The sequence below is a fragment of the Cricetulus griseus genome, chromosome 9, assembly GCF_003668045.3.
Source record: "Cricetulus griseus strain 17A/GY chromosome 9, alternate assembly CriGri-PICRH-1.0, whole genome shotgun sequence".
In the NCBI taxonomy this organism is placed as follows: domain Eukaryota; kingdom Metazoa; phylum Chordata; class Mammalia; order Rodentia; family Cricetidae; genus Cricetulus; species Cricetulus griseus.
Genome location: NC_048602.1, coordinates 10,067,357 through 10,093,657, shown reverse-complemented (window position 1 = coordinate 10,093,657; position 26,301 = coordinate 10,067,357). Strand labels below are relative to the sequence as shown.

The 26,301-nt window shown below is 54.5% G+C and overlaps 1 protein-coding gene across 3 annotated transcripts in view; it reads right to left on the bottom strand.

The window, feature by feature from the left end:
* The window catches only part of Megf8 (multiple EGF like domains 8), a 48,115-nt gene extending 22,455 nt beyond the window's left edge, over positions 1–25,660 (bottom strand). For 2 of the 3 annotated variants that reach the window (XM_027430330.2, XM_035449292.1), the window contains exons 1-24: positions 25,439–25,660; positions 18,090–18,253; positions 17,447–17,653; positions 16,542–16,722; positions 16,364–16,452; positions 14,864–15,279; positions 14,317–14,462; positions 14,070–14,192; positions 11,698–11,852; positions 11,298–11,417; positions 10,652–10,796; positions 10,408–10,571; positions 7,605–7,805; positions 7,008–7,208; positions 5,940–6,176; positions 5,103–5,221; positions 4,891–5,022; positions 4,688–4,801; positions 4,180–4,428; positions 3,521–3,720; positions 3,011–3,221; positions 2,683–2,932; positions 1,982–2,114; positions 50–297 (exon numbers count right to left, since the gene is read on the bottom strand). In XM_027430330.2, the coding sequence (XP_027286131.1) occupies positions 50–297; positions 1,982–2,114; positions 2,683–2,932; positions 3,011–3,221; positions 3,521–3,720; positions 4,180–4,428; positions 4,688–4,801; positions 4,891–5,022; positions 5,103–5,221; positions 5,940–6,176; positions 7,008–7,208; positions 7,605–7,805; positions 10,408–10,571; positions 10,652–10,796; positions 11,298–11,417; positions 11,698–11,852; positions 14,070–14,192; positions 14,317–14,462; positions 14,864–15,279; positions 16,364–16,452; positions 16,542–16,722; positions 17,447–17,653; positions 18,090–18,253; positions 25,439–25,628 (4,395 nt within the window). In that variant the 5' untranslated portion in view covers positions 25,629–25,660. The remainder of the gene's footprint in view (positions 1–49; positions 298–1,981; positions 2,115–2,682; positions 2,933–3,010; positions 3,222–3,520; positions 3,721–4,179; positions 4,429–4,687; positions 4,802–4,890; positions 5,023–5,102; positions 5,222–5,939; positions 6,177–7,007; positions 7,209–7,604; positions 7,806–10,407; positions 10,572–10,651; positions 10,797–11,297; positions 11,418–11,697; positions 11,853–14,069; positions 14,193–14,316; positions 14,463–14,863; positions 15,280–16,363; positions 16,453–16,541; positions 16,723–17,446; positions 17,654–18,089; positions 18,254–25,438) is intronic. The other variant, XM_027430331.2, reaches the window with a different exon arrangement.
* Positions 25,661–26,301: the final 641 nt, after the last annotated feature.

The following is a 26,301-nucleotide window of genomic DNA, read 5'->3' as shown; positions in this document are numbered from 1 at the left end:
TCCCACCCGGCAGCTCCCGTCCCACCTGAACCATCTGTCCCCCTCGTACCTGGTTACAAATCCCAGCCCCAGTGTGGGCATTGCAGTTCTCAGGACACAGAGCCATGCGGCAGTGAGGGCCAGCCCAGCCCTGAGGACAGCGGCAGAGCCCGGCACCTGCAGCCCCATCCTGGGGTACACATTCCTGAGGGACGGGGCAGCTGCCAGGACCCCCTGATCCACATCGGGCAGAGCCCACAGAAGCATTGAATCCCCAGGAGGAGGAGCCATTGGCCTCCCAGTGCAGCACAAGTAACCCTGAGGGGAAAGAGGCAGAGGGCTGGCTGGAGCCCTGTTCTACAGTGTCCTCACACGCACACACCCTTACCCAATCGATCAGGTCCGCACACACTTTAGGGTTTGTTTGTTTTCTTTCTTTTCTTTATGGTTTTCCGAGACAGGGTTTCTCTGTGTAGCTTTGGAGCCTATCCTGGCACTCACTCTGGAGACCAGGCTGGCCTTGAACTCACAGAGATCCACCTGCCTCTGCCTCCCGAGTGCTGGGATTAAAGGTGTGCGCCACCAACGTCCAGCTGTTTTTTTCAAGTCAAGATTTCTCTGTGTAGCCCTGGCTGTCCTGGCACTCACTCTGTAGACCAGGTTGGCCTCAAACTCAAGAGATCCACCTGCCTCTGCCTTCTGATTACTGGGATTAAAGGCGTGTGCCACCATCACCCAGAAGCACACTTTAGTTTTGAGTGGGGAAGGTTTTTCTTTTTTTTTTTTCAGACAAGGTCTCGTAGATCAGGCTGGCCTTGAACTCACTATGTAGCTGAGGATGACCTTCTGCCTCTTCCTCCCGCGTGCTAGGACTACAGGAGTGTGCCACCACACCTGGCTCCAAATTCCAGCCACTCAACCTACATCTTAGTCTAGGGCTCTAGCTCAACGGTAGAACATGTACCTACCCCATGCCTAGATCTTTCTATGTAGTCACTCTTGCTGTTTCAGGCTGCCATCAAACCAGTGTCTCGTCTCACTGGACACCAGCACCATCCCCAACTGCCCCTGGCTGCCCTATGTTCTGCCCTCCAGCAGCCCTTGTGATCGTTCCAGCCATGAATCTGACCCAAGTGCGGGCAGCTGCAAACCTCCCACAGTGCACAGCGCTGTTCCCCAAGAGCAGCATCCCTGAGAGAGAAGTACGGTGGTGCACACCGCCATCCCAGCACTCGGGAGAGAAGGCTGGAGGATCCGAGCTCAAGGCCATTCTGGGCAAAGAGAAGAGAAAGCCAGGGGCTAGGGTGGAGCTGGCTCCGTTTGTAGGGTGCTTGCCTAGCATGGACAAAGCCCTAAGTTCAGTCCTCAGCGCTACAGAAAACACCTAGCATCCCAACGCTGGGGAGGTGCAGGCAGGAGGATCCTCAGCTATATGGTCAGTTTGAGGCTATGGGACCCTGACAGATGACAGAAGTGCCCCTCATTTGTCACTCGAAATGTCCAAGGGACGAAACTCCCTGGTTGAGAAGTGCAAGTGTAAGTTGATGGCTGGGGGTTCTCACCCCACTGGCAGTGGAAGTGCCTCACAGACAGACCTATTCGTCCCTTTCTCCAGAACCAGCCCAGCCAACAAAATGCTACTTCTCTCAACCACAGTCCAGGAGAGAAGCCATACCACCCAGGCAAAGGAGTGTGTCACCTGTAACCCACGTCAGTCCCTGCGCTGGGACCTGGGTCCTGTGCCCAATCAGCGACAGGTACAGAGTACAGGATATAGAGCCCAGTTTAAGAAGAAAGGCTTTTAAAAGCTCAGAACGAGGGCTGAGATGGAGCTGGAGAGAGAACACTTGGCTGGAATCCACCAGTGAGGGCTCCAAGCGGGGCTCAGTGGGAGAGAGTATGCCTAGCACCTAAGGGGCCCTGGACTGGATTCCATCCCCAACACTGAAGGGTAAGGAAGAAGGCCAAGACAAACCAATTCCACTCCCTCACACCCCCATACCAGATAAAGCCTGCACAGTGAGGGGTCTGTCCCGCCGCTGGCCACAGAAGGCAGCTATGAGGCTCCGGTCTGACTGCACCACACCAGTGTCCAGGAAGCGTGGGAATCCATCAAAGGCCAGGACGTAGCTCAGCTGAAAAGGAACAGAATCAAGAGCTACGGGAGAGGGCAGGGGAATGTGCTTCCAATCTCAGCTATGAGGGAGGGAGAGGCCGGGCAGGACAGTGAGTTCCCTATGAGTCTAGGCTCCATGGTAAGAGCCTATACCAGAGAGAGAACACGAAAGAGCAACCCAGGTCTAGGGGTAGAGCCTTACGTCTGTAATGGAGGCTGCCCCTCCAACCCCATGTGTTGATTAGCACAGACAGTACTCTGGCACCAAACCTCTTCCTCAATACACAGTAGTGGAAACCATTACTAGTGAATCAGCGTAGGCACACGAATTGTAAGAACTGACCATGGCTGGTCTGGGAGGAAGTGTTGGAGGACCTGAAGAATGAGAGGCAGGAGCTCAGGAAATAGAAAGGGAACTGGCAAATGGGAGGATCTTAAAGCCTAGAACAAAGGCCTGGTTGACCCAATGAACAGTTTTAGACATGTAGCATCAAACAGACAGACCAGCGACATTATTCGGGGATCCAGATTGAGAAGGGGACATGGTTCTGGCTGATAAACGGAACCCTGGTCCCCTCAGTGCTCACTGTGCAGGGGGTGCTGCTGTCTGGAGAGAAGGTGAGGGTGAGTGGCGGACAGAGGACCCCAGGAGCACAGGGCTGTAGCTCTTCCGTGGCCGAGACAACCCACACACAATAGGACAGGCCGGGTCCAGCTCTTGCTGCCCCACCACCTGGAGGCAGCTGTCCCCCAAAGCGGCGGGAGCCCAGAGCCACTGAGGACACGTTGGTGAGGAGGGCACGACCCCCACATTCCCGGAAGCAGGAGCCACCAGCTCTGCAGAATAGAGGGGAGACGGTGTCAGACCAGCCCTGTCTGGCCCTCTCTGCCCAGCCCTGCAGGCTCTCGACTTACCGGGGGTCTCCATAGTACCCTGGAGAGCAGATCTGACAATGGGCCCCCTCAGTATGGTCCTGGCAGAAGCAGAGCCCACTGAGGTTATCACAGTGGCCACGGCGTGGGTCTCCATGCCCGTTGCATTGGCAGGGTCGGCAGCCACCAGAGCCTGTTGCGTTGCCAAAACTGCCAGGCCGGCACCGTTCACAATGTTCCCCCCACGTCCAATCTGTGGAGGTCCCAGCAGGTAGGACACAAAGTCAGGAGCAAGGACAGGAAGGGGCCCAGACCCCCTCCCAAGCTGCTTCAAAGAGTCAAACAAGGCCCAGGCCCAGGGAAGATAGGCAAGTCCCAAAAGAGGAGAGTGAGGCCGGACCAGAGAGATGGGACAGGAGTAAGGGACTGGGGTAGGAGGTGGCAGCAGAGCCTGAGGGGAGACTCAGAAAGGAAGAAGCCGGAGTCCTGAAAAGGAAGGAGGGCCCCCACCCAACAAGGCTGTTGCATGAGACTCGGACCGTGGTGGCTTACCCTGGCACTCATCACAGAAGCCAGGTCCCCGCCTGCGGCAGTGGCTGTGAAAGTTGCAGCCACAGTCCCGAGAGCAACGTGGGGGAGGGGGTCCTGGGGCAGGTGTGGGTGGGGGCAGATCAGAGGTCCAACCGAGGTCACACACACAAGTGAAGTCTGGGGGACCGCTACACACACCATGGCCACAGTCTTCCAGACACCTGAAGAATCATGGCAGGGGTGGAAAAGGGCTGGGGGGATGTAAGCCCTCAAGTACCCCATCATCTCCACCCACTGTAACACTGTCACAAGTGGCTGCTTCTTTCCATGGTCCTGGGCTCTGCGAGTGAGCCTGTTTCCAAGGCAACCCTATCACACGTGGGGATAACTGTCTCCATAGAAACCACACAGCACCACTGTGAAAACTCCCTTCCAAGTAGGTCCTCTTCAATCTCCAAGGCAATTCCGGAGGCTACGGCCCCAAACCCAGGCACATCCTGCTTCTATGGTAAAAGGGTTACCCTGGGCACCCTGCCATTCCACTGAGGTCCTGGTCTGCAAAGTGAAAACTCCGTGCTAACTGGGTTCTACTGAGAGTCCACTACCATGATGGCTTCCTCCCTCGATCTTGAGCTCCAGCCCTGAGGCAACCTTTCTATAGCAACCCACATCTCACTCACGTGCGGTTACAGTGTGTGATGCCATCGCCCTGGTAGCCACGCTGGCAGTGACACTCATAGCTGAGAGGTGTGTTCAGGCAGGTTGCCCGTGGGTGACACCTTGCCAGGCCCAGGCGACATTCATCCACATCTGGACAGCGGGCATAAGCCCAGCGGGCAGGGAGGGCCACAGGCAGCCCCAGGCCCTCTCCCACCCACAGGGAGCAGTTTCCCCCACCCAGGGGTCCAGAGAAGTCCCCTTGTAGGCACCTGTGGAGTGAGAGATCAAAAGGGGTACAATATAGAAATAGGAGACAGACGGGAACCATGACAGAGATGGGGACAGACAGAAAACAGAAAGATGGAAGAAAGCAGAGAGAGGAAAAGTAAAGGAGAAAACAGTTGGTTGCAATAAGGGACCAAGGGCAGTTACAGGATGTAGGGCAGGACAAAGGGGCAGAGAAACCAGTCGTTAAAATCACTTAGCAGGGAGGTCCAGGAGTCCCACCCAACCAGCCAGGTCCCTCACCGTCCCAGAGTGGGGTTGTCTTCGTTGCCACACCAGCCACACTCATGGCTCTGCAGACACTCATGACAAGTCAGGAAGCCACCGCAGCTCCTGCACCGCGGCTCTGAATGCACACTGCAAAGGAGGTCAGTGCTAGGGGTCAGAGCACAGGACACTCCCCTGGTTGGGAACTCCATCTCATCAGCCCCACCCTTGGAGCGTACCTGTCATCCCAGCCTCGGCAGCCCCCGTGTGGGTACCGGGCTAGGTAGGCAGCAAACAGGAAGCAGGTGTGTGTGGACTGGCACCAGGCACACTGGCTAGAGTTGGCCAGGCAGTCTTCGCAGGTCAGGCGTCTGGGGGGAAAGCAGGGCCAGGTCACCGTGGCCCATACCCCCATGCATCCCCCTTCCCTCCCAGACCTAGCTGGGCTCACTGGCTGCAGAGTGGGGGGCACTCCTCTGGGTTCTTCAGGGCACCTCGGCCCCGGCCTCGCCGGCTGCATGCTGCATCCCCTTTGCGGCTGGTGCTCTGATGCCACTCACAAAAGGGGTCCTGGGGTGGCGGGGACAAGGTCAAAGCTCAGCCCTCATCTGCCCAAAACCCACTGCCATTCCCTCCTGCCCCTAGCCCCCTGCAACCACCTTCAGCCACAGCCATGTGTCTGTCTACCTAGCTCTCACTCTTCTTTGGATAACAGCTGTTCTGTCACGAGTGGGGGGCAGGTGGGGGGGGGGAGAAGGGCAAATGGGGCATACACTTTCCCAATCTCCATCACTAGACAGGAGCCAACACAAAACCCAACTGGGAGTCCAGCATGGCACCACATGCCAGGGATCTCAGCACTTGGGAGGTAGAGGCCAACCCAGGCTAGATGGCAAGATTGAGTATCAAAAGGAAAAAAAGATCAATTTCTAGCCAATGAAACCAGCTCTGCATGGGACTGAATGACAAGAAGAGGCTGGGTCATGGCCTCCCTGCAGGTCACAAGAACAAACTCTCCCTAGAAATAGGCAGCAGAGCAGAGGAGGCCGGATGTCCCCAGCTGGAGCTAGCAGGCCTGTCCACCTACTCCAGGCTCCCGCTGGTGAAGAATGCTCAGCGGTTTTTTTGACCTCTGACCTCGACTCCCCAGCACCCATCTCTCCCAGCCCCGCTTCCTCTGCTGCCTACTGAATTCTGAGAGACCGAGGACAATGGTCCCAGCTATCTGCCCTCACCAGGGCCCCCGACTGTCTGTGCCGCCTCTCAGGGAACCTATCCCAGTAGACACCTGGGTGCAGGCATGGCAGTCACGATGCTCCTCACAGAGTGGACAGAGGGCAGGTACCAGCACCAGGAGGGACTCGCCGGTCCCATCATCCTCACAGTGGGCCCTCCCCTGTCGCAGGTGACAGGTGTCACTGTTGAGGCACCAGCCGCAGCCCTGATCGGCCAGGCAGCCCAGACAGGAGGAGTAGGAGGTGCAGGCTGAAGAGCGGTAGGGCTCCAGGAAGAAGAAGGAGATCTCCTGGGGCAGCACACAGGACAGGAGTCAATCAGAGATGACGACTGCAGCTAAGGGTTTGGACACAGCATGAGAACTACAATGGAGATTTGGGAAATTGGCACAGGAAAGGGACCAGGGTCTAAAGGATTCTAGAGACTAAAGGTCAAAGTATGAAGGGCAGGGATCTGGGAAGGAGTCAGATCTGAGCAGAGGACAGAATATGAGTGGGGATTGGGTACACCTCAGGAGTAAAGCACTTGCCTAGGATCCACAAATGAGAGGTTCAGGGGGAGCGGACACAGGGTTAGAGCCCCTGCCTAGAATCCCCCAGTGAGGGGCTGGGGCGTGGCTCAGTGGTAGAGCCCCTGCCTAGAATCCCCCAGTGAGGGGCTGGGGTGTGGCTCAGGGGGAGATCCCCTGCCTAGAATCCCCCAGTGAGGGGCTGGGGGCGTGGCTCAGTGGTAGAGCCCCTGCCTAGAATCCCCCAGTGAGGGGCTGGGGGCGTGGCTCAGTGGTAGAGCCCCTGCCTAGAATCCCCCAGTGAGGGGCTGGGGGCGTGGCTCAGTGGTAGAGCCCCTGCCTAGAATCCCCCAGTGAGGGGCTGGGGGCGTGGCTGCAGTGGTGAGCACTTGCTAGAATGCACAAGGCCCTGGGTTCCATCCTAGCATCTTCCAAAAAAAGAATATGGATATCATATCGGGGCCTGGAATCAAATGTTAGAATCTGGTGGGTTCAAGGTGATGTCTAAAGTTGAAGCCAAGAGTCAAGGTCAGGATCAAGTGATTAGGATTTTGTTGTTTATAACTTGGGAAGCCCAGAGCCTAGCAATAGAGTAGGAGGCTAGACACTCACGCTGCCTCCTGGCACTCCAGTCCGATCCCACAGGAGAGTGAGCTCACTGTGCCCAGGGCCTGCCGAGCCATTGAGCTGGCCTCGGATCTCCACTGCATACTTGTGGCCTCTCCCGGGCAGTGGGAAGAGACGAGTAGAGCCAGGGCGCTGCAGCCGCCGTGTCTCCTTCTCTTGCTGAGCCACCCAGCGCCCCACCTCCTCCTGCAGCAGAGCCAGCAAGCAACAGACTTCAGACCTCTCCACGCTCCTCCTTTGAACACCCGATTTCCCCTCCAAGGACCCCAGCTCTTCCTGGGAGGAAGAGGGCCTCAGGGACCCTTGGATTGTAGGAAGCCGCCACTCCTCCCCACGACCCACCCCCTCCTCAGGGAAATTCCACTTGTCACTCAAGCCTACCCTGTGCTCCCCAGAATTCCCCCAAATTCTGTTCACAGTTGAAAACTCCATAGGCCCCTTCTTCTTCTTCTCAGGGTACACCCCATGTCTGAATGCTCCCCACTGTCCCCCAGAACCCTGACATCACCAAAAATGCCCTGAATCATACTCATGACCATATTTACCAAAAAAATCACCTCAGAATATTCTAAAATCCCTCACCATGTTCTCAGTGTCCGGGCCTTTGGCCATCCTGGCCAAGACATGGAGGCGCTGGGCCCGAGCCCACACAGCCACATCCTCAGCCCCAGGGCCACCTGGCCCTCCTGGCAGCAGAGGGTGGATGAAGCCTCGGTAGACCAGGGACACATCTGTTTCCGGGCTGGGTGTCAAGGTGATAGTTGTGCTTCGGACAATGGAGACCTGTACCATTCAGAGATATATGTATATGTAAGTCCCTCTCTGGATTGTTGCTAAGTACCCACACCCCTTAGCCACACCAGAACCAGAGAAGACAAGCTAGATAATCTTCACCAATGAGAAACTCAGACAGGGCACTGAGATTAGGCAGCTTGCCCATCATCTCTCTGGAAAAAGTGTCAAGACCAAATTAAGACAGTATACACAGGTTCCCAACCCAACCTCATCTTCAGGTCATACTAAAACTCCAAAGACTGGGGGCCAGCAAGATGCCTTGTGGGGTAAAGGTGGCTGCCATGAAAGCCTGCAGACCTGAGTTCAGTCCCCAGAACCTACGTAAGTTGGAAGAAGACAGCCATCTCCACAAAGCTGTCCTCTGACCTACATGTGCACACATACTCAGAATACATTTAAAAATTTTTCCAAAACTACCCAGGGATGGTGGCATCCACCCTTAATACCAACACATGGGAGACAGAAGTAAGGAGTTAGCTGTGAGTTCCAAGCCAACCTGGTCTACATTGGGAGTTCCAGGCTACCCACGGTTACAGAGTAAGCGTCTATCTCAAACACAAACAAAACAAAAAGATGTCTTTTAAACTTGGAGACGGGAACCTCTGGCATCTTAGTTCTCAGCTCCCTGCTTTCCCGGCAGTCCTTCCAAGGCTAGGCCCGACACTCCTGGTGACGACACAGCACAAGGTTTACTTGCTAGGGTGTGACTCTGTAACAGCAGAGCAGAACAACCCAAGTGCCCACCACTGGAGACTGTTTATGTAACTTACAGGACCTGGACTTGCTGGACCACACCTACAAACCCAGCACTTGGGACTCAGGCAGGACTGAGGCCAGTCTGGACTACATAGCTAGACCTTATCTCCAAAACAAATAACTAAACACACAGCAGTATAGCATTTAAACATAACTAGAATATTACATAACCATCCAAAATAAGAAGCTCCAGCTGGCACAGTGGCAGAGGCTTGTAACTCCTGTCCCCGGGAGGTGGAGGAAAACGGATCAGTCCCAGGTACACAGCAAGCCCAAGGCCTGCCTAGGCTCCTCAGGGAGGGGAGAGGGGCACCCAGGGGTATGAACCTTACAGTGCCAGTTACTCAGGAGGCAGCCAAAGGAAGGTCACGGGAGTCTAGGCTATCAGGGCTAGCCTGGGTAATATATCAAGACTGTCTCAAAAGCAATACCAACTCACGAAAAAGAGAAGAAGTATTTCCTAAGATCAGTTGTGGGAAAGCATGTTTGGATATATTAAGACAAAGCAGACTGAGTCTGGTCGCGCCTGTCTTTGATGCCAGCACGGAGGCGGGAGCATTGCCACAACCTGGTTTGTGGTGGTCAATGACCGACAGCTTGACAGGCAGGATTCAGAAACATCTAGAGGCGAACTTCCAAGCATGTGTGTGAGGGAACCGCTAGACTGTGTGAGCTGAGGTGGAAACAAAGACAGAAAGCAAGCTGAGTGTCGGAATTTGCCTCATCACTTCCCAGCTGCTTCACGTTCCGGCCACTGTGCCTTCTCCACCAGTGCTCACTCTGGATTTTTGTTTTGTTTTTGAGATAAGACTCTTACTATCTAGTACAGGCTGACCTGCCTTAGCTTCCTTCCCAAGTGCTGGCATCACGGATACATGCTAGCATGTCCATCTTGAAGCCCATTTCCTAGTGGAGTCACAGCACAAAGGAGCCCTAAAGTCATTATGCTAGGTGAAAGAAGCCGGACATGGAAGCCACAGATTACATGACTCCATTTATATAAATGTCCATCCACAGTTGGCAAATTCAGGGGCCAAGGGGTTCAGGGAAGACCAGGCAGGGAACAGTTAGAAAATAAATCTAGAGTTGATTTAGGAATGACAAAAATATTGTCCTACAATCTTTTTTTGTTTGAGAAGTTTTCCCTATATAGCTCTGGGTGTCTTAGAACTCACTCTGGAGACCAGGCTGGTCTCAAACTCACAGAGATCCACCTGCCTCTGCCTCCCGAGTGCTGGGATGAAAGGTGTGCACCACCATGTCCAGCTTGTTCTACAATCTTTTCATTGTACTAAGTAATTCTGGTAAACTTTATGTGTTGTTTCACTCAAATTAAAAAAAAAAAAAATGGTCTGGAGAGAAGGCTCAGAGATTAAAAGCACTGGCTGCTCTTTCAGAGGTCCCGAGTTCAATTCCCAGCACCCACAGAGTGGCTCACAACCATCTGTAATGGGATCTGATGCCCTCTTCTGGTCTGCAGGCTGACAGGAGCACTCATACTCCTGAAGGGGGGTGGGGAGGAGTGCCTCAAGGCACGGTATTGCCATTTCACCTACAGGGGAGCTAGGGACAAAGATATATCTGTTAGGAACACAGTGAGTTCCAGGCAAGTCTGGCCAACACACTGTCTCAAAATAAGAAGTAAATAAATACATAATCTGTGAATCTAGGCTGAGCGCTTGCCTAGAGAGTGCCCAGTGGTGGCGTGAATATTTAGCATGCACAAAGCCCCGGGTTCCAATCCCAGTGCTGCCCCCGCAAAAGACTCATCTGAAAAGAAACAATGCTAGGTCCATAACTGTCAACTCCATCCCCGGGTCCATCTGGCCCCCACCTTGTCAGGCTGAGAGGCGTTGGGTGGCTGCTGGAAGGTGAGCAGGTGCAGGCCAGGCAGGAAGCTCTGGGTGACACAGGCCTCCAGGGAAGTCACGAAGACAGGGGCTGGCCCCCACCAGCCCACGGTGCCCGAGATCTGCTCCCCTCGGCAGCGGGCCTGCTCTGAGAGGACAGGAGTGTGGAGGCTAGAGGGTCAGTGTGAGGCATTCTGAGCCCCTCCCCCACAGCTGCTCGACACTCACCAGGCCTAGGAAGGCAGCTCTCATTGTGCACACACCAGCCTAGTGCGCCCGGTCCCCGGGGAGGGGCTGTGGGGCTGCTGAAGGCCAGGCAGGCTTGGCAGTCACTTAGGAGGCGGCCTAGGCCCAAGCAGCTGGCCGCTGGACACTGCAGGGAAGAGCAGAGTCAATGTATACTGTCCTCTGGGACTCGGGGGCCTGAGAAGAGCTGTGGACATGTGGTCTGGGCTAGAGGGCCAGCCAAGTGACCAACAGGAAACTGGAGCAGGGCTGACCTATAGCAGCCGCTCTCAAACTGTGAGTCACAACTCTTTTGGGGCGGGGAGGGTCCAACAACCCTTTCACAAGGGTCACCTAAGACCATCCTGCATGTCACATATTTATATTACTGTTCATAACAGTAGCAACACTACAGCAACAAAAGTAATGTTATGTTGGGGTCCCCACAGCATGAGGAACTGTAGGCAAGGGTTGCAGCATCGGGAAGGTTGAGAATCACTGGTCTATAGGAAATCAAGAACAAGGGCCCAGGTATCCAGGGACAGGTTCCTAAACGCAAAGGGACTCACTCGGGTGTTAGGAGAAGTAAAGGCTCTGGACTGGGGAGTTAAAGCAGGCCTCTGTGAGAGGGCCCAGGGCAGTCACTCACAGCTCCTGAGGACGTTCCGGGAGGGGGTGCCGCCTGGCAAGCCCCCTGACACCAGCTACATTCCGGGTCTCGGGAGCAGACGCTGTGGTCTGTGTACATGGAACAATAGTCCAAGTGGTACTGCAGAGACACAGGGCACGGGCGGGGACACTGCTCTCAAAGACCTGCAGCTGGCTCTCTGCCAACTCTGGCTCCCGTGGTTGCCCCATTTCACCCCATCCGCTCAGCACCTTGGGGCCCCCACTCCGTTCCTCCCTCAGCCCTGGAAAAGCCTATGCTACAGGGTACCCTGCTCTTCCCACTTCTCTGCCGGGAACCTTCTCTCCACTTCACCCTTCATGCTTAGATACCCTGCCATCTCCTCCCACAGCCACCCTCTCCCTGTTACCCCAGTGCTCACATCCAGAGCAGGTGCCTGAAACACGAAGGGGGGCACCTTGTAGGCCATCAAGTCCCCACGGGGCCGGCCACTATATCCCCCAGCCACCAACAGGACACTGCCACCAAGTACGGCTGCCACGTGGGAGTAACGGCCACTAGGGGGTGCTGCTCGGCCTAGAATACAATCACAAGATCAGACCTTCCCCGACTTCTGCCTTCCTGGTTCCAGCCTAACCAGCCTATGGCTGCTTTAGCCCCTACCTACCTGGCAAGGAAAGCCTCCTGACCTGCCTGGCTCTGCCTGGCCTGACTGCCTCTGCAGTGGCCTCTGGTCTCTCTCCTCTCTGAGGCCCAGGGCCCCTGCTCAAATCATCTCAAACAGTGTGATCTTGCTACCAATGCGGGTTCAAATATCAACTGAGTTGTACTGCTTTGGGCCGGAGACCCAACCTTGCCAAGTCTTGGTTTCTTTCCCCATAAACAGAACCAGCAGCCCCCCTTGTGGATCTAGGAGAACTGAATGAGGAGCCCCAGAAGGCTGCCTAGGTCTCACCTGCTCATGTCCAAGCAGCAACGCTAGGCCACCTCTGGTGACTTCCCCAGTGTCCTGGGAAAAGCCACCTTTTCCCATCCCCTGTCCAAGAGACCCGTGCAGAGTTGTCCTGCCTCTGGGGAATGTTGGCCTTAGTTCAGATCTGCCATTCGGAGCTCAAGATAGGGGACCCAATTCCTACAATTCCTGAGGAGTCTCCTCCCTCTGGGCATTTTAGTTTTATTATGCGTTGGTTTCTGGGTTGTTTGTTGCTTGGTTTGAGACAGGACATCTCTGGGATTAAAGGCGTACAGGATTTTTTCTTTAAGATTTGTTTATTTTTATGTGCATTGGTGTTTTGCCTGCATGTGTGTCTGTGTAAGGATGTCAGTCCCCTGGAACTGGACTTACAGACAGTTGTGAGCTGTCATGTAGGTGCTAGGGATTGAACTCAGGACCTCTGGAAGATCAGCCAGTGTTCTTAACCCCTGAGCCATCTCTCCAGCATCACCACCACCACCCCCTTTTTTGAGACAGGTCTCCATCTGTAGCCTGAGGCTAGTCTCCTGAATGATGGGATTACAGACCCCTCTGAGAATGTGAAGCGAGTACATACAATTCCACAGTTATTGGTGACTTCTCCAAAAGGCAAGCAAGAGGCCATTGGGGTGGTTCATCTCACAGAAGCCACTGCCACCAAGTCTGGCAACCTGAGATCAGTCCCTGAGAGCCACATGGCAGAAGGGCAGAACCGACTCCTGTCGGGACCCACACACACGTACTCTGGCTTAAGCACAGACACACAAACTAAAACACACAAGCAAACAAAAAGACAAAACAAGTAAGAAAAGAAGGGAACCCAGCTGAGAACCAGAGACAGAAATGGCCAAGGCCATCCATCCATCCATCCATCACTGAGCACCTAGATCCAGCCCAACCTGATGCTTTCGCTACAAATGAACCAAGAAATCCCACTTTCTGCTTATAAAAAGTGGACCCTGGTAGTGCATGCCTTTAATCCCAACACTTGGGAAGCAGAGGCAGGCAGATTTGGTGAGTTTGAGGTCAGCCTGGTCTATGGAGCCAGTTCCAGGACAGCCAGGGCTACACAGAGAAACCCTTTCTCCAAAAACAAAACAAAACAAAAATAAAACCCTGGAGAAAGACAATGTATTGAACTCGTAACTGTGTTATTATTCACTGTTCACACAACAGTTCATTTCACAGCAACCCAGTCACACAACCGTATCAGAAGCCCATTTCGTAGACGAGGAGAAGAAGGTGCAGACATCAAGTTGTGGTCTTGTGTAGATACCTGTTTGAAGTCAGCCATCTTGACTCTACCTCTTTCCCACTGTGACCATGAAGTCACCGCTTCTTAGGAAGCAACTTAGGGCAGCTGCAAACTGGCAAACTCCCAACTAGACCTTAGGTTCTGGAGCTGGAAAGATGGCTTGACTGGTAAAGTGCTTGCCTCACAAGCATTAGGACTGGAGTTCAATACCCAGAACTGTCACAAAAATACCGGGCATGCCCTGCAGACATAGAACAGAGAGGAAGCCTAGGGCTCACTGGCCTGCCAGACTAGCCTCGCTGGTGAGCTCCAGGCCAAGGAGAGACCCTAACTCAAAGAAGGTGGACAATACTCCTGAGGATGATACCGGAGGAGGTTGTCCTCTGCCTCCAACTGTGGACAATAACACTCACACACATATTCACACATTTAAAGATAAAAAATTAGAACCAAAGCTCAGTGTCCCTACATCTGCTTCCTGGCCACCACCAAGGAAATGACTGAGGCAGCTCTTGCTAAAACTCAGAGACCTTCAGAAGCCCTCGGGAGAACAGGACTGACTCACCCTCAGGGGTTCCTGGTGGGGCAAGCTCGGCCCCCGACACCCACTGGTGGCAGCCAAGGTGGTAGAAGAAGATCCCATCTTCATAGCACTTTTCCTCCTGGTAATGAGTGTGCACATTGCCCCCTGCGAGAGGAGGGAAGGGCATAGTCTGCAAGCCTTGGAGGAGGCAGGGACATCCGGGCTGAGTCTCAGCTCAGGGTGGGCTCAGGCCCCTGGTAGGCAGACATGATCAGGGAAATCGCCTCACCATAGACCACCATGTAGTTTCCCAGAACACTGGCTGTGTGGAAGGCTCTCTCCCGTGGACCCTGGAGCCCATCCCGGCCCTTCAGCGTGGTCCACACACGCCGATCCACGTGGAAGAGCTCAGTGGAGTTCACCCGCACAGAAAACCTACAGGGAAGAGACAGGCCAGGGCTCAGGGCAAGAAGGGCTTCCTTTCCTCCCCTGGCTTTACCCAAGACAGAGACTGGCCAGGCCCATGTCTATATCCCATCCTAACACACACTCACTGTGGGCAGGGCCCAGGTCTGAGCAGGGTCTGGTACCTGTATAATCTAGCAAGAGCGGGACAACAGGTGAATGAGTGGAAGCATGCAGGGAAGCGATGGTCAGAGCCTGACTAAGGACCCGAGAGTGTAGAGGATGGGAGAGCGAACCAGGAAGTGAACAAATGAATGACGGAAGAAGGAAGGGACTGCATGAGCACAGGAGTCTGTCAGTGAGCAAGTCCTCTAAGGGTTGTGTTGGGCTGGTATGGCCCTGAGGGACAGGAGTAAAGGCAGGCTACTCACCGGGCTGTGGAAGGCCGGTGTCCACCATGGACCAACAGGGTACGGGAGGGGGCGTGGAACACCATAGAGTGGCCAGTGGCAGCAGGGGGCCGCCCCCCTGCTGGGATCACCTGCTCCCAATAGCCCCTGCTGGTGTGGTCCAGGTGGAAACGGAAGAGGCCAGAAGAGAAGAGGTCATGCTGAGTGCGGCCACCGGACACATACAGCCAGATGTCATCCACCAGAGCAGCGGCATGGCCTGCCAGGCCTGGGGGCCCAGAGGGACTGGAAGCCGGTGGAGCCAGAAGCTCCCAGTGGCCTCCACCCAGGGGGCTGAAGGCCCACACATCATTGGTGAGCAAGCCATTGGCCAGCTCGCCACCCATCAGTACCAGGAAGCCAGCCCAGGCAACAGCCACATGGGAGTGACGAGCGGCCTGTGGGGAAGAGACCAGGAGACAGAGATGGTGAACACACAGGGAGGGCCAGAGCAGGGAGATACAAAGACAGAAAAACAGATATGCAGAGAGACTAGGAGTCAAGCTAAGGGAGGCAGTGACAGAGGCAAGAGGATCAGGAGTTCAAGGCCAGCCTGGGCCACAGTGAATTTGAGACCACAGTGGGCTACATGAGATCCTGCTTCAAGAAAACAGAGAAGGAATTAAGGAACAAGCAAGCAAAGCCATGCACTTCTAATCTCAACACAGGAGGCTGAGGCAGGAAGACTGCCATGAATTCAAGGCTAGCCTGGGCTTCAGCCTGGGATCCACGTCAATCTAAATCCTTAACTCAAAACAACAGAAAGAAGGAACCAGGTGGTGGTGGTGCACACCTTTAATGCCAGCACTTGGGAGACAGAGACAAGTGGATCTCTGTGAGTTCAAGGCCAGCCTGATCTACAGAGATCCAGGACAGCCAGAGCTACACAGAGAGACCCTGTCTCAAAAAACAAAAGGGAAAAAAAAACAAAAAAACAGAAAGAAGGATGGAAGGAAGGCACACAGACATGAGACAGGAGAATAAAAACAGGGGTGGGGACAGGAAAACACAGTGACAGAGTAGGAGGCAGAAAGACAGGAAGAGCAGTGAGCGAGAGTGAGAAACGACGCCTGAGGAATGGACCAAGACAGAGCGGGCTACCGAGAAATCAGACAGAGACAAAAGAAACTGATGGAGGCACACCCTGGGTATGGCAGTGTATGTCTACAGCCCCAGCATGGAGAAGGAGCAGGAAAATTGGGGGTTCAAGGACACCCTGGGCTGTCTGAGACCCTATCTCAAAAAAATGGAAGGAAGAAGGAAGGACGGAAGGGAAGGAGGCAGGCTGGAAGAGGAAAGGGCGCGAGGGGACAATGCCATACACAAGGAAGGAAGGGGGAAGGGCAGGAAAAGGAATCTCCAAGTGAGCAAACACAGAAACAAGGAGAAGCAGGTCCCTAGACGCGCTGTCGGGGATGGGAGCTGCAGGGTGGTGGGTCGTGAGTGGGCAGGCCCTCAGCCAGGGCAGAGGAGGATCCGTACCGGAGCAGGACTCAGGTCCCAGGACTCCCAGGTGTTTGTGGAGAAGTTGTACAGGACAAGGTCGCCCAGGGCCTTGTTGAGGTCCTGGCCTGCAAATGAAGAAGAGTGCTTTCAAACCCCAGCCACAGGAGGACAGGCGTCCAGATCCTTCTAACTCACCCTCTTCCCGTCTGCTCACCTCCAAAGACAGCCAGCAGCCCAGGTGGGGACAGGAAGGCACCAGCTGCCCCAATTCGGGCAGAGAAGGCAGGGTCCCCGGCACTCACATTGTGCCACCAGCCAGCCCCCTGGTTCTCCCACAAGTGCAGGTCACAGGCTCGCCCAAGGAACCCAGGCTCACAGCGGCATGGTCCTAGGATCTGGGAGGAAGGGGACAAAAAGGCAGAGAGAAAGAGAGCAAGACAGTGGGTGAGGGAACAGAAAGACGCAGATTCAGGACAGACAGGGCAGAAAGAGAGACAGGAAAGGAAAGATGTCCAAGGGAATATTCAGAAAGAAAGGAACAAGCAAGGGGACAACGGGAAGAACAGAAGACGCACTAAACCAAGGAAGACGAGGTAGGGCAGATCAGACAGACCCGCTAGTGAGGGCTGGGCTGGATGAGCTCTGAGCTGGGAGGTCGAGGCAAGGAAGGTTCTAAACACGACACAGATCGCAAGTTGGGAGGGGAGGGGTGCAGAACTGAGGTGTAAGGTTAGGGGTGAAAGGACAGAAATCCTGGCAGGGGGTCAGGTGTGGTGCCAGTAACCCCAGAACTCAGGAGGCTGAGGGAGGAGAAGGATCTCAAGTTTGAAGCCAGCCTGGTTACCAAACGAGACCATGTCAAAACCAATCATGGCAGGGACCCAAAGCCAAACAGAGGATGAGGCCATCATGACCCCTAGGTGGAGGCTGGCTAGAGATGAGGACAGAGCCAGAAGTGAGGTCTCAGAGGGAAGAGGAAAGACCTGGAAGGACAGGAGACAGGCTCCCACAGCAGCGGGGAAGGGAGCATCGTGATGGAACAAGGCCCCATGTCAGCCACACGTGGCGGGTGTGGTCACACATCAGGATCCCAGGGAGACTCAGTGGGGGACGGCTCACCGAGGCACAGGTGCCGTGGCTGCCGCAGTAGGCTGAGCACTCCTGCAGGCCACAGTCTGGACCTCCCCAGCCGGGCTCACAGACACACACTCCTGGTGACTTGCACTGTCCATGGTTCTGGCAGCCCCCAGGACACAGGGAGAAGCGGAAGGAGGCGTTGAAACCCAGCAGGTTGTAGTTGGCATCGCTGAAGAGATGGAGCAGCATCTACAAGATAAGAGGGCTGGATACAATGAGTAGGCTGCGTCCAGATTGTGGACCACCCCTCGGGAACCCACCCCACGGCCTCTCTTGGTCTCCTTTTGTTGCTTTTGAAAAAGGATGTCATCTAACGCAGGCTGGCTTTACACCACTGTGTAGACGAAAACTTCTGACCCCCCTCCCTCCACTGCCCAGTGCTAGCATTACAAGTGGGCATCACCACACTCATTTTACGGGGTGCTACGGATCAAACCCAGGGCTTTGTGAAAGCTAGGCAAACCGTCTGTTTCCTCCTCCCACAGTGTCTTCTCTGATATCCTCTGGCTGGCTTTTTTCTGTCCCGTCTCATCTTTTCCATTTCTTCCTCGGTGTGTGCTCCTCCTCTGCCTCACATTCCCGAGAGACCCTGTGACCACGGCCCCACATCCCCATCACCACTAACCTTGCCTGAGGAAGCCTCAATGGGTGGGGGCCGGGTGCTCCCACTCAGGCTAGCAAGCAGCGGGCCTTGGGGTGAGTCACCGTCGTACACGAATAGGTAGTCGTAAGTGCACTCCGTGTCCAGGAAAAGGAATTCCAGCAGGATCCGGTGCTGAGGGCTCGGGGCTGGGAAGTGAGCACAGGGGGCCAGGTTCCCACATGCCCTACTAGGACTCCTGCAGCCCACCCACTGACACCACCACACCTTACTCTGGGCGGTGGACATGAGGGGCTCCAAGGAGCTCCTGTCTCACACAGCTGAGACAGACAGAGGCCAGGAACTCAGATGAATGGGAGTCTCAGCTCTGCTACCGGGCCAAATGGTCACAATTAATTTGTGGAAACTCTCAAAGCCCTTCTCAGCCACAGCACAGGGTTTCTGACACCAGTGCAGGCCATGTCAGGAGATCCCTGTCTCCTCCCCCGGAACAAAGAACTCACCTCAGAGCACCCTGGTCCCCATCCCATCCGCACAAACTCTGTCTCTGCTTACTTTGGTGCTACAAGAAAACTAGGCTACCAGTCATCAAAACTGGGTTCTGCCGCACTAGCTGTGTGCCCTTGGTCAAACCACCTGCCCTCGAGGGCTGTTGGCTCACCTGTAATATACTGATCTAATAATACTGTGGTGCAGCCGAGATAGAAAGAGAGATAGAGAGATAGAGAGATAGGGAGAGAGATAGAGAGATAGAGATAGATAGTGAGAGAGAGACAGAGACAGAGACAGAGACAGAGAGAGAGAGAGATATATTGGGTGTTTTTGAGACAGGGTTTCTGTGTAGCCCTGGTTGTCCTGGCACTCACTCTGTAGACCAGGCTGACCTCAAACTCACAGAGATCCACCTGCCTCTGCCTCCTGAGTACTGGGATTAAAGGTGTGCGCCACCAAGTCTGGCAAGATCTTTAGGTCAGAGTTGGGGATGTAGCTCAGTAGTAGAGCACTGTCCATTATGTCTGAGGCCTCAGGGTCTGTCTCCTGTACTAAAACTGCAAACTCCTTTTCTCCTAGAGACATCGTTTCCTGTATCCTAGACTGGCTTCAAATTCCTGCCCGAGTCTCCAGGGTGCTGGGATTACAGATGTGTACCACCACCACCCACTCCATCCATCCACACCCCCCCCCCCCGTGCTTCCTGAACTTAAAGATGAATGCTGGCTTGAACTTGTACAGGTTTTGTTAAATCATGTGTATTATATAGATGTATATATACACACATACACACACGTGTGTGTGTGTGTGTGTGTGTGTGTGTGTGTGTGTGTTTAAGTGAGCACCAAATTCCCTGCCCCTTGTGCCTGGGAAAGGCCTCAGTGACTTGCCTGGACAATAAAAAGCAGTAGTGACTATCTAGGGCTCCTGCACTAAGAAGCCATCCACAATTCACCTGGGCATCCTTGACAGCCAGCTCCCTCTCAGAGCACAGCTGTGATTCATGAAAAGCCAAAGCAACCAGGGAAAGCCACTGTGCGGTCCAGCTGACAGCCAACATCAAAGGGCAATTCTGAAAGGGACCTCTTTGGGAATCTGACAAAAGTGGAAGTACAAATGACCACAGGTGAGCCGAGGGTGCAGTTCTGCTGTAGAGCTTTCCTAACAGTTCCCAGGGAGGGGCTGGGGGTGTGGTTCCGTTGTAAAATGAGTGTGCCTGTCACACTCAAGGAGGTTCTGGAGCAGGAGACTGTAAAGGCCAAGAAGCCGGGAAGCACAGGGATCCGAACCGAATGAACCTGGCTTAGCTGCCCACACTGTAGTCCCAGCACTCAGCAGGACCTCAAGTTTAAGGTCATCTCTGGCTCTATCCCAGCATTCTGGAGTAAGAGGGTCATTGGTTCCAGGCCTGCAGAGCTGCCTAGCTAGACCATCTGAAAAACAGCACAGACACCTTGGGGGGGGGGCGTGAGGGTGCTTGCTTCTCTCTGGCCCTCTCTCTCATAACTACCTAGCCTGCTTCCGCTTTATGGGTCTTTGAGCCTTAGCCTCTTCCTTGTCTAGGAAATGGGAATAATTTTCCACACCCACCAAGGCTGGTGTTAATTTTCAACAAGATGACTATAATTTGCCAGCCCAGAACCAGGATGCTCAGTCATGAGCCTTGCCCAGCCACTGTCCCTGTCATTGTCCTCTCACAGAACCACTGACTCAGCCTCCTTCCACATGTGGCCTGAGGTCTTCCCCTAACATAGTCTTTAACAGTTCTTTTCCACTTGACACCTGACCCCGGCCTGCTCTGCTCAAAAGACTTTCACAGCTGCTGAGCCAGGAGAAACCTCAGCCCCCTGACCTGGTGCTTGGAACTTGACCTCATCTCTCAAGCTGCCACTAGAGCAGTCAGGGGTAGTGAATCACACCTGGAATCCTGGCTCCACGGGAAGCCGGGCCTCTGCACAAGCTACTTTAATGTTTGGAGGCCACCTCCAGGAAGCCTGTCCTGATGGTTCAGGGCTGGGTTGGGAGCCTCTCTTTGGGATTCTCACACCCTAGGATAACTGTCAATCTTCTGTGCTCCGGGACTATCTGTGTGTAGGGCTAACTCCCCCGCAGGCTAGGGGAACTACAGAACAGGGCCTGAGTCTGGGCCTGATCTCGTCCCAAAGACTGCCTTGGCACAGGCCTGGCCCTGAGTTGCAGAATGAGAGGATGAAGAGACACCAAAATGCATGGTGACATGTGTAATTACATCAGTGGCTAGGCAGGAGTGGCAGGACTGTGTTCAAGGCCATCCTGGGCAACACAGCAAGAGCTTGCCTCAGAAGCACAAACAAAACCACAAATCATGCAGACTAAGAAGGCTGCATTTATGTATTGAGCAATATACATTTGTGTACATATATGTATATAGCAATAATTTTTAGAGGGGCCATGAATTTGAAAAAGAGCAAGGAGGCGTATAAGGGAGTTTGGAGGGAGGAAAGGGAGCAGGAAATGTAATTGTCATCTCAAAAAATAAAAGAAATTAAAAGAAGCAAAAGTCCAGCCTAGAGAGACGGCTCAGCAGCTTAGAAAACATGGTGCTTTGGCAGAGCAACAAGTTCAGTTGCCAGCACCCATACAGGGGCTCACAACATCAGCTTCAGAGAGCTGACACCGTCTTCCAACCCTGGGCACCAGGCACACACATTATGCTTCCATTCACGCATGCAGGTGAAACACTCAAAATAAATCTAAAATAAATTTAAAAACAACAACAAACACCCCCCACAAAGCCAGGTGTAGTAAAGCACCCCTATAATCCCAACATTTGGGGAACAGAACTAGTGTCATCGCTGGCATGCTCCAGACAAGCCTGAGACACGTGAGACCCTATCTCAAAACACAAACGACCGAGCTGAGCAGTGAGCAGTGGCAGCACACGGCTTTGATCCCAGCACTCGGGAGGCAGAGGCAGGTGGACCTCTGTGAGTTTGAGGCCAACCTGGTCTCCATAGCCAGTGCCAGGATAGGCTCCAAAGCTACACAGAAAAACCCTGTCTCAAAAAAAAACCAAAAAAGACCAAAACAAAAGAAGACAGTCTCTGGCTTTGACACCACATACAGATTCCTGACCAGAGCCTGGGGATATAACATACAGATCAGCTCCCCACCATGGTTTGGAGATTGCCCAAGAACCATTCAGCAAAACCAAGAATCCAGATCTCCTAGAAGCCTTCACCAAACTTTGTTCCATGTGGGACACAAAGCAAGAGCCGATTGGAGGCTGGCTCACCATCTGCCCCCCTCCCAAAGCTCGGGGTCTCCGGTTTCAACCAACACCAGAAAGAAATCTGACCCCAAGTCCTGCCTCCTGCCCTGCCCCTGGAGTAAGCCGGATGCTCTTACCCCAGAGGATGCTGGGAAGTCTAGGGCCAGACAAAATACAATCATGGTCTAAAAAGCGAGTATGCCAGGCACGGCAAACACTCCTACAATCCCAGCACTAGGGGGGCTGAGGTAGGAGAATTTTGAGTTCACGGTCAGCCTGAGCTACAAACTATAAGCAACTGATCCACTTAGACTTCTGGGTCATTTTGAAACAGGGTCTACTATATAGGCCAGACTAGCCAATAACTTGGGATCTCCCGGCCTCAGCCTCTCAAGCACTTAGATTACAAGCTTGTGCCAACATTCTTACCTAAGTAAGATGCTGGTTCTCAGAGGTGACAGATGCCTCCACACCCCACATTCAGCCAGTTGGCTCCCATTTGGGGTGGGGGGCAGACGACCCACTAACATGTCCCAGCAGGGTTCACACCTCAACCCCCACCTCTGCCCCACTTGAGAACTCATTGTTTCCTCATACCAAGCCTCCAGTCTGTCACCCTCCACCCAGATTCTGGCTGACAAAAATGACCTCTCTAAACCATTCATTTGGTAGCTCTCTGGCACCCCCAAACTGCCAATGTAACATTCAAGGACCTGCTCTGGCTCCTTCTCATCTCCTAGTCTACCGGACAGACATACGAGACAAACCCAGACAATCTCACCACCCACCTCACCTTCCTAGAGGCTGGCCACTTTTATACCCCAGGAAACGCCTGTTCACGCCGTTTCTCTCTACCTACCGGCGGATTCCTGTCCTTCCCTAGGCCCAGCCACTAAACTCTCATTTCCCACTGAACGCTGTCTCCTTGTGCACACACTGGGTCCTGACAGTCATGCCCATCCCACCATGCCCAACTCCAGACGGGTCTCAGCTATACAGTGAGAGCCTGTCAAAACAAAACGAAACCCTCAAAGCTGAGGAGATATCTCAGGGGATAAAGGACCACAATTCAGATCCTCAGAATCTGACATAAGCCAGGTGCAGCGGTGCACGGCTGCAATGCTGGCCTACTCACACTCACACTCACACTGAGATGGGAGCGGAGAGGAGAAGGCCCGTTAGCTCCTGGGCCAGGCAGGCAACCATGAATAAGAAATCATGTCTCGCCAGGTGGTGGTGGCGCACGCCTTTAGTCCCAGCACTCGGGAGGCAGAGGCAGGTGGATCTCTGTGAGTTCGAGACCAGCCTGGTCTACAGAGTGAGTTCCAGGACAGCCAGGGCTACACAGAGAAACCCTGTCTCAAAAAAAAAAAAAAAAAAAAAAAAAGAGAGAGAAAGGACTGATACAAGAAGTTGTCCTCCGACCCCTACACGTTATCCGTACCTGCATGCTCTCACACACACACACACACGTGTGTGAGCACCCGAATGCCCACGCACACACGCCCTACATGGAAGAGAAGAGGAAGTGAAGATACTATTTCAGGCTGGGAGTGTGGTTCAGTTGGCGGAGCGCTTGCTTAACATGCCTGAAGCCCAGGGGTCAAGCCCAAAGTACCACATGAAGCATGGTAGTACAAACCTCTAATCCCAGAATTAGGGAGGCGGAGGCAGGAAGATGAGTTCAGGGCCAGCCTCACCTACCTATCCATCCAGTTCAAGCCACTGAGATACATAAGATTTTGTCTTTAAAAAAAAATAAAAATTAAAGACCCGCAGGCTGGAAAGATGACTCAGAGTTTAAGAGCAGTTGCTGCTCTTTCAGAGGTCCAGGGTTTAATCTCCAGCATCCACATAGCAGCTCCTAACCATCTCTAACTCCAGTTCCAGAGGATCTGACGCCCTCTTCTGGCCTTCTTCAGCACCATGCACACACCAAGTGCACATACATACATGTAGGCAAAACACTCATACACAGAAAATATGAAAATAAATAAATCTTTAAAAAAAAAAAAAGAGTTTCAATCCGAAGCCCAGGCTGGCCTCAAACTCACAAACCTCCCCTCCTGCCTCTGCAGTCCTGGCTTCCTCTTGTTTTGGCACACTAGATTTTAGCGCACGCACACAAATGCTTGCTCAAAAGCATCCCACGCCCCTGTTCCCTCCCATCCATGCTCCTGTGTCAACCAGACCCGAGACAGACGTCTTCCCTGAGCTCCCCACTCCGTGAAAGCCCCTGAGAGCAGGACAGAGCCTTTTGTTCCTTCTTTCCAGAATGTTCTTCCTCTCACTCCCTGGCTACCTACACATAGATCCCTTAGGTCTCAGCTATGGCATCTCTTCAGCATGCTTCTCTGCTCTCCTCACCCCCATCTCATGTACCTTCTCTGGCCTCTCCCAAGGGAGCGCTCTGGTATGTCAACTGTTAGCATGTCGGTCTCCCTCACAGGGATTGCTGGGAAGAAGGTCCCTGGTCTGCCATGTCGTGGTGGCATATATGTTTTCTGGCACATGAATGCCTGGAAATACGGTTTTACTGAAGTATTCAAAGACGGCAATAACTCTAATGACATTTACTCTATGTGATGACTATTCTGAGTTGTCAACTTGACTATATCTAGAGCTAACTAAAACGAAAATGGCTGGACAAACCCGTGAGGAATTTTTTATTTCTTAATTCAATCATTTAAAGTAGGAAGACCCACTTCTAATTTCGACCTTTTGAGGTGGGAAGATCCACCTTCAGTCTGGGCCACACCTTCTGCTGGCAGCCTATAGGAAGGACATGGGGGGAGGAAGCTGGCTCTCTTTGCCTGCTTGCCCTCGCTCTCACTAGCAAGTCCGAATAATCCTTCACTGGCATCAGAGTCCACTTCTTCAGGATTCTGGTGTATACCGAAGACCAGCTGAGACACCCAGCCGCCTGAACTGAACAACTACTGGATTCTTGGACCTCCTGTTGATAGGCAGTCATTGTTGGCTAGCTGGACCACAGCGGCTAAGCCACTCTCACCAATCTCACTTCCATATAGATCCACTCTGTAAGTTCTGTTTCTCTACAGAACCCTAACTAATACGCTACACCAGACACCCAGCGTGCTAAATACCTGAATCTTTGCATTTAAACTAAGAGGTAAGTACTAACGTCATGCCCATTTTGGAGTAAAGGAAACTGAGCCTTGGAAATGAATCTGTCCAAGGTCACAAAACTTGTATGAAACAGAGCCTAGATCCTAAGGACTTTTCCGAGACAGGGTTTCTCTGTAGCTTTTGGAGCCTATCCTGGAACTCACTCTGCAGACCAGGCTGGCCTCGAACTCACAGTGATCCTCCTGCCTCTGCCTCCCGAGTGCTGGGATTAAAGGCGTGCGCCACTAACGCCCGGCGATCCTAAGGACTTGAGTGCATGCAGGTTTTTCAAGTAAGGAAAGCACCCCTGTCTAATACTACTACTAACTGGTGTGTAACTCAGCCTGGCTTCACACATCCCCTCCTATGGAGTTAGGTAGGGCCCAGGCTGACGGCGACGCTGGGTGTCCAGCACAAGCCCCGGAATGTGCCATGTGCCGGGTGGAGGAAGGCAAACGAATGAGGCGCAGGACGAGTGGGTGACCCCCACGGCCGCACTCACCCTCAATGAGCCACTCGCAGTTGCCATTGACGCTGTAGTTGCCCGCGCCATCCGTCACGAAGCCGGGCGCCTCCCGCAGCACCTGCCGCTGGCCCTTGCAGTCACCCGCCAGGACCCCGAGGGACGGCGGCCCCGGCACCGCCAGGGCCAGGGCGAGGAGGGCCAGGGCCAGGGCCCGGCCGAGGGCCATCGCCGCCTCCCGCGCGGGCCCTGGCTAGGGGAGCCCGGGCGAGGAGCGCGCACGGGAGCGCGGCCGTGCAGATGCCGCCGCCTTTAGAGCGCGTGTGGCATGGCCTGGCCGTCCCGGAACGTGCCCGGGCCGCTGCTGCCGGGCTCGGACCCCCGGGGCCCGGAGGGGTCCCCTGTGGACTCGAGGCCCCATGGGGGGGGGCGGCCGCGCCAACCGTGTCCCAGCGGCTGGCCTCCGGCTGCTGGCGAGGCCCAAACACCGGCAGAGGCTGTCCCCGGTGGGTGGGTGGGGGGTGGGGGTGGGGGAGCGCCGCGCTCCGCAGCCCGCGCGGCCGAGCGGTCCCGGGTGCGAGCCGAGCCGAGACTCCCCCGGCGACCCCTCCAGGCGCGGGGGCGGGGCGGAGCGGGGGGCGGGGCGCGGGCGCGCGAGCCTGCAGGAGGCGGAGCCTGCCTCCTCCTCCTCCAGGGTCCCCGGCCCGGGATTCCCCCCTCCCCTCCCCGGGGCTCGCTCCTCTGCTCACCCACCCGCGCCTCCCTCCCTCCCTCCCTCCCTCCCTCCTCCGGAGCGGGATGGAGGTCACTGAGACCCGGGCGCTCCCGGGCCAGAGCGGCCCCCGGGGGAAAGACCCGCGGAGATGGGCGAGGAGGGGGCGGGGCCGCGCAGCCTCTGCGAG